We start from the raw sequence: 7,283 nt of genomic DNA, 5'->3' as shown, positions 1-7,283 counted from the left end.
ACAGCCCTGGCCTCCCCCAGGGGCAGTAAACCCCGCTCCGCGGGCCAGGCTGTGCCAGAACAAGCATGGGGGGGGGGTGCGGGCTCCTCGCCCACCCCCACACCAACCCGCTCTGGGCCTCCACTTGGGTCACCAGCTCCCCTCTTCGCCCCCAGAGTTGTGAAGCTAATTGTCCTGGCAGATCTACCTCAGGGGGGAGGAGGGCGGGAGAGAGGGGGGTGCATCCTAGAGGCGGGACCTTCTCCCCACAGGGTGGGAGGCTCAAAGAGGTCCGCTGCCGGGGTCCCCTCCAACCCGGAGCCAGATGATGGCCGCTCTGCACCCGCGGTGTCGCTGTCCTGGAGGGACGGGTCCGGGAGGGGGCTGACGGCCTGGGTGCCCAGCCCCACCCCAGCCCGCACGGCCCGGGCCACTGCGCCTGATGGGTCTCCGTCGGCTGCACAGGAGTTAATCTCAGGGTGCCCCCCACCACGTGTGCACAGTCAAATTCCAGGAACGCTTTCCATTAAGGACGCCTGGAGCAGACTTCATTTACATTAATAAGAACCAGAAAAGTGTGTGGGGGGTGGGCCGAGCCCGTGGTGGCTGCTCAGCTCTGCCTGAGTGTGGAGGAGCCTGAGCAGCCGGGGAGCTGGTCTCCGAGAGGCCCGGCCACGCCAGCGCTGCAGCGCCCCGTCCGAGGGAGGAGGCAGAGTCCACCAGCCCGCGGGGACCCCAGTCCCTCCCAGTCGGAGGGGCTGGCAGAGCCCGTCTTGGTGGGTAAGACCCCACTCAGGGAAATGGCGAGGGCAGAGGCAGGCGCCCTGGGTGTCCAGGAGCTGCTGCTGGACACTGTCAGCCAGGGCTGGCTGCTGCCCGCCTCCGAGCCTCAGTTTACCAGTCTGTGTGGGAGGCTGCTCCCTCTCTCCCCACCAGGGGTGGCTGCAGGCGTTGGAAGGGAAGGTTCTGAGCTGAGCCAACCCACTTCGGACGCACACGCCCTCCCTCAGCCTCCCTCAGCCTCCCTCAGCCTCCCTGCCTCCAGACCTCACTCTGGACCCTAGAGCTGAGCAGTGGGCCCTGTTCCAGAAGCCGGGAGCCTGGTCGGGGTGGAACCCCCAAGATCCCTCCAGCGAAGGAGGGAGTCCGAGTGACAGCGTGCGTGAGCCTGCGTGTGCCTGCGCCCGCGGCGCTTCCCCTTCCCGGCTCCCAGCTGGCTTCCTTCCTTCCTTCCTTCCCCGGGGCCAGGCTGCAGTGCGCACAGGTGAGCTCCCAGGGCCCCACCTGCGCTGCCTGTGCGGGTGGGCAGTTGGAGGGTATTCATTCGGGCGCTTGCACGGTTGGCTCACCCATGCGGGCGGGCGGGGTGGGGCGGTTGGGGTCTGTAGGCATCTGCGTGTCCTACCCCAACACACACCTAGGTGCTGGGGAGACACGCCTGCTGCGCGGATGACTTGCAGGCCTGTGCGTGCATGCGTGTGCCTGTGAGTGCAGAGGGCTGCCCCTCGGCCCAGCCAAGGAGTACGGTGCCCCCACGAGTCAGGATCGAGCCCAGCCCTGCCTGTTGGCCCACACATCTTGACAGGGCATCCTGGGCACTGAACCCAGCCTCTGCCCCACCCCAGGGCCCAGGTAAAGGGGTGCAGGGGACACAATTACAGCCATGAGTCATTCTCCAACAGCTCTGCCCAGCCGGGCTCGGGGTGGTGGGACCTGCCTGGAGCTGGGGCCCGTCCTGTGTGCATCAGCTCCGGGGCCTCAGTGGGCAGGAGAGCCGGCGGGGGTCCTGGCCCCTCCTGCCTCCCCTCTGCCTGCTGCAGCCTGGCCTGCTCATCAGCCTGCGGAATTCTCCGCTGCTACTTGCTGTCGTAGGCCGTCTTATCTGGCGGCAGCCGGGGGTGGAGCAGATCCGACTCCCCCAGACCCAGCGGCCCCCACCCTGCGTTATCTTGTCTCTGCAGCCTCCTCCCCCCCAGCAGCCTCAGACCTTTCCGCTCCTCTTCCCAGCATCCTCTCGGCCTTGCTTTGTCTGCAGTTGTCTTTTTTCCTGCCTCTCCCTGCCTGTCTTCTCTCTCTCCCCAGGGCTTTGGGGTGGGGGGTGGGCCTCCCAAGGCTGAGCTCACTCCGTCCTCAACACAGCAGCTGGAGCACGTCTTGCCCAAAGCTGGAGCCAGACCCTGTGCCTGCAGCTAGGGGCCCATCTTCACCCGGTGACTCCCTTCGGCTCCGGGCCAGCTGTGGGGGAGGGGGGGCATCTGGGTCAGAACCAGGCTCAGCACTTCCCAACCTGGTAGCCTCCAGCAGCTGCTCTTCTCTGAGCCTCAGTTTCCTTTTTAAATCAGATGGCCCGGCTGGCATGGCTCAGTGGTTGAATGTTGACCTATGAACCAGGAGGTCATGGTTGGATTCCCGGTCAGGGCACGTGCCCGGGTTGCAGGCTTGATCCCCAGTAGGAGGCGTGCAGGAGGCAGCCGATCCATGATTCTCTCTCATCATTGATGTTTCTGTCTCTCGCTCCCTTCTTCTCTGAAATCAATACAAATATATTAAAAAAATAAACTGGATGAAAGTGGTGCAGGTGCTAAGCGGGAAGGGGGCTGTGCTCCTGGCTTGCACCTCCTGTGGGACCCCCTCCCGTTTCAGGAGGCTGGTGAGAGCGGTGGGCACCCCCAGTCTCCATCGGAGAGCCTGGCAGCTCAGCCCCAACTCGCTGGGCTGTAGAGACAGAGGCTGCGGGTCAGCTGGGGCCCTGCCGGGGGAGTGAGTCAGTCATCGGGCAGAGGTGAAGGCGTGTGAGGGGCAGAAATGCACTTTATCGACTGGACTGCAGAAGTGGCCTCCCTGTGTCAGAAAGAATTGTTAAGAGACTGAAGCACTTAATGCAGGCCTGGCTCTGGCTCCTCAGCTGAGCAACTACCCCTTCCAACCAGGGGGTCCCTGGGGGTAGGAAACCTGTCAGGAACATGCAGGGCCAGCCAGGCTGAGTTCCAGCCAGGTTCCCCTGAATCCCAAAGACCCTGGGACCCTCGGCACCCCGGGACTGGGTGAGAGCCCGCTCCCCACCTGCACCAGCATTGCCCAATAGGTGATGGAGTGCTGCCACCTGGTGGTCACTAGCAGCACAGCCCCCTCCTCCAGGGTCCCGTCTGGGCAATCTCCCCCACCATGGCCCCCCCTTACTTCCCCATCCCCACACACACCCCACCTGTCTCTGAGGGTGTTCATCCCTCGGGAACCAGGGTGGCTGGTGGCTGGGCTCCGGGTGCCCTTGAGACCCCCCAGCCAGACTGCGTGCCTGGGGAGCTTAGCTCAGGCCTGGCTGCTCATCTGGGCTTTGAAACTCTTTGATGCGTGGCCACGGCAGCTGCTCCTGGACGGCCCTCAAAGCGCACTCGCGGCAGCTGTCCCAGTCAAGGGCAGGCCGGGCTTGGAGCCTCTGGGGTTCCCGCTAGTTCAGCAGGAGACCGTCCAGATTCGGAATCTGGGTTTCCCTGCGCTGTTCTCGCCTCACCTCACCCGTTGGGCGGGGAGGGGCGGGGTACCGCCCACCCATCCTGGGCGAGGGGCGGGAGCAGACCCTGATGAGCTGCTGGGGATGGCTGGCCCTTGGCCTCAGGTGCTCAGGGTGTGAGCCATTGCGCACCCGCAAGATCTCCGGAAGATGGTCTCACAGGAGATCTGGGCCAGGTGCAGCCTCGGGAAATGGGGCGCTGGTTCAGGTGCGAGGTGAGGGCCGCAGTCACGGGGCTGGGCTTGTTGGTGACAGTGGCTGAGGAGCAGGCGGAGGCAGGAGAGGGGCCTGCGGCCTCCCTGAGGGACAGACACGATCCATGCCCATAGGAAGCCTGTGGCTGAGTCCATGGGGCCTGGAACCGAGAAGGGGCTGTCAGCTCCAGGCGGCGGGGGCGGACTCAGATGCCTCTCCTGGCGTGGAGGCGCCGCTTTGATTCCAGGGCTGCGAGGCCTGGTCCCCTGGGGCTCCCAGGCAGGAGGCTCCCCCTGAGCCTTTGCTGGGCACATCCCTGCGCTCACTGGACGAGCCTCCTGGGTGGCTGTCAGGTGTCTAACGAGCTGCTTGACTTACTCAGGTGCAGGGCAGCTCCCCCGTGCTGCTCAAGGGCTCCGGGGGGCTAGACTCTCTCCAGGGCTGACCTGGGAAGACGGGGATCCCTATGTAGGCTGGACCCTCATTTGTGAGGCTCCCAAGCCCCACTCCCTGAAGCCGACTCGGGGTTTCTGCCTGTGCCTCCACATCTGCCTAGCAAAGTGGGGCTCAATCCCCCAAGGCACCTGGGAGGTGGTGGTGGGGGGTGCCCTCCTGAGCATCTCCATTCTCAGGACCAGGCCTGCCTGAAACTAGGAAAAGGTGGCCATCCACAAGCCATGGAGTTCTGGCTTCCGAACAAGTCCCCCACCCCCACCTGACCACGTCAAACGTGGAGCCCAGCACCAGTTCAGCCAGATGGGCAGCGCGGGTGCCCCATCGCCATCCCCTCTTCTGCTCTTGCTGGGAAACGAGAGGATGGCGCCATTGAGAATGGACACGGCGCAGTCCCTGCGCACCGCAGCTTCGATGGAGGCTGCAGAGGGAGGGGGCCGCCTCGGCACCTGTACCTCGTACCTCGGCAGGGGCTGGCCAGGCGTCCCGTCACAGCCTGCGGAGCTGACACCCGCCCCTGCGCACCTGCAAGAGCCTGAAGCCTGGAGAAGCACAAGTGCACACTCGCTGGTCTTCAGGGCCCGGATGTGGGAATGCTCAGTTGACCGCATTTCCATGAAGTTTTAAAACTAAAACCTGAGCCTGAGGACACTGAAGTATGCGGTCGTCTAACCACATGCTGTACACCTGGAATAAATACTGAATGTTGGCCTGGCCAGTGTGGCTCGGCTGGGCTCACAGGTTCGATTCCTAGTCAGGGCACATGCCCAGGTTGCAGGTTCGATCCCCAGTGAGGCGTGTATAGGCGACTCACTGATGTTTCTTATATCAATGTTCCACTCTCTCTCCCCTTCTCTCTAAATTCAACTTTTAAATATAGTAATATTGGCCCTGGCTCGTTTGGCTCAGTGGCTAGAGCGTCAGCCTGCAGACTGAAGGGTCCCAGGTTTGATTCCGGTCAAGGGCACAAGGCCGGCTCGATCCCCAGTGTGGGGCGTGCTGGAGGCAGCCAATCAATGATTCTCTCTCATCATTGATGTTTCTCTTTCTCTCTCCCTCTCCCTTCCTTTCTGAAAACAATAAAATGTATTTTTAAAAATAAGTAAAATATTGAATGTAAACTGTAATGGGGAAAAAACATCTGAGCATGACCAGAGCATGGAAAATAGTATAAAACAGCACCTCTAAGGAACTTACGTCATCACCAGGCCCGACTGGCTGACACGCTTCACCCACCCCGTCTCCCAGGAATAAAGAGACACAGCCACTCATTTTTCAAGGTATTTCTTCTGTAAAGAAGCCAGATTTGGCAACTAGACTGAAAATCTTCCAAAATTCTGTACAAATGTTTAATATACAAATATACACAAGGCTTTTGCCAAGAAAAAACACAAGTAACGAGGCGGCTTTGGTGTCGCACACCACCTAGGGCATCGCCACGCCCCCGGGAAAGCGGGGCTGGCGGCCCACACGCAGGCTACACGTAACACAGTCCGTGACGCTATGTACACGGAAGTATAAAAGACCAGTCCCTCGCCCGCTCACAAGCCTCCGGCAGGAAGGAGGAAGGCCATTCACCCACAACCCAGAGGGGCTCCCGGGAGCGGGGAACAGCGCAAGGCATGCCCTTAGCGACAGGAGAGTGAACTGGGCGACGGCCCATCTGTGCCCTCGGAGCTCCTCATTCTCTCTTCTCTCGGAGTCTCACTCCATCTCCGTGAAGCGGGCAAACATGGCCTTCCGAACAGCATCTTTGTAGGAATCCGCACCTGACAGTCCATAAGCGCTGCCCTTGGCCCCGAGGCCAGCTCCTTTTAGCCGGACTTGAGCCTGGGGGCAGAAAACTGCTGTCAGCGCTGGCAGGCGATGGGCCGCTCCACGCCTCGTCCAGCCCACTCCCTACCGGGCAGGACCACCCACCAGGCGCCAGAGACCAGGATTTCTGCACTGGAGACCTGGAGCCGGTATAGGGACTAGGGAATAAAATGGGCCAAGGAGACAGGCAGACTGAGCCGCCCCCGCCCCCACCCCCACGCCCAGTGTCTGCTGAGCAAGCATCGGCGCTGGAAACTAGGCCCCAAGCATGACCGAAGCCGGGGAAGGCCTGGTAATTAAGGGCTCAGACAGCGGCAGGGCGGCCTGGCGCCAGCAAAGCTCCCTGCAGACCCGGCCGGGAAGGTGTGACCTAAGTGGTGGCGCAGGTGGGGAGGGAGCGGGGTCTTGTCTAGAAGGCCAGTGGGTGGTGCCCTGATCCTGGGACTGAACCTCAATCTCACCTCCGACCAACTAAAGGATTTCTTCTCGTGAACAAAATCCTACATTTTAATTTGCTTTATGACGAACCAAAACCACTCGGAAAGAAACGAAAGCACGATACCTTTCAATAACCCAATGGCGGCTACAGGGGTCTGCGTGGTGGTAAGGGTTTGTTTATAACCAAGGACACAGAAATACAGTCCTCAGGAGAAAACAGGTCTACCCTTAGGACAACACCAAACACCAGAAAACGCGAGCATTCCTCCCAACGGCCATCTCAGCAGAGGCGGAGTCAGGGAGGCGCAGGGAGCAGGACCCCTCGTGGGGAGACCGCCGTTTTGTGTCAGGTCACTGCCCGGGTCCCAGGCCTCGGAGCCCCGCCCCAGGCTCACCTCGATGGGGGCCGTGATGCCTTGACACTTCCTTCCGAGGCCCGAGCCTTCCCGCCAGCCCATGGCCTGCAGCATCTTGTTGCCAATGTTACTGTGGTCGATGCCGTCTTTGGTGGGCTGCTCGTAATTCCTGCCAGCGGCAAACACAGAGTTACTTAAAGGGCTCGAGCCCCCGCGGAGGAGGCGGGACGTGCTCACGACACATACACGGTGCCCGCATCCAGCTGCTTCTTGCGCTTGGGCTCTGGCGGCTCGGGGATGCCGTACTTCTCCCGTCTCTCAGCGGCGCGGTCCCGGTACTTCATCTGCGCGAGAACAAACACAGCTCGGACACCAGGCTTCAGCCTACGGCAGCCACACTCCAGGGCCTCACCAGTGGCCTGAGAAACCGCGGGCCCTGCGGAGAGCTATGTCCCTAATGAGCAGGCTTATTATTGGCCACCACGCGTCACAGCCCGCCACGGTCCTGGAGGAGGAGGAGGAGGAGGAGGAGGAGG

The 7,283-nt window shown here is 61.8% G+C and overlaps 1 protein-coding gene across 3 annotated transcripts in view; it reads right to left on the bottom strand.

Moving 5' to 3' along the window:
• Positions 1–5,406: 5,406 nt before the first annotated feature.
• RBM5 (RNA binding motif protein 5) overlaps positions 5,407–7,283 on the bottom strand; it is a 23,042-nt gene continuing 21,165 nt past the window's right edge. For all 3 annotated transcript variants that reach the window (XM_014538964.1, XM_005865383.2, XM_014538965.1), the window contains 3 exons: positions 6,994–7,091; positions 6,787–6,916; positions 5,407–5,968 (listed from right to left, as the gene is read on the bottom strand). In XM_014538964.1, the coding sequence (XP_014394450.1) occupies positions 5,843–5,968; positions 6,787–6,916; positions 6,994–7,091 (354 nt within the window). In that variant the 3' untranslated portion in view covers positions 5,407–5,842. The remainder of the gene's footprint in view (positions 5,969–6,786; positions 6,917–6,993; positions 7,092–7,283) is intronic.

The sequence above is a fragment of the Myotis brandtii genome, unplaced genomic scaffold, assembly GCF_000412655.1.
Source record: "Myotis brandtii unplaced genomic scaffold, ASM41265v1 scaffold207, whole genome shotgun sequence".
Classification (NCBI taxonomy): domain Eukaryota; kingdom Metazoa; phylum Chordata; class Mammalia; order Chiroptera; family Vespertilionidae; genus Myotis; species Myotis brandtii.
The sequence above is the reverse complement of the archived record's forward strand: the minus strand, read 5'-3'. Positions and strand labels throughout refer to the sequence as shown.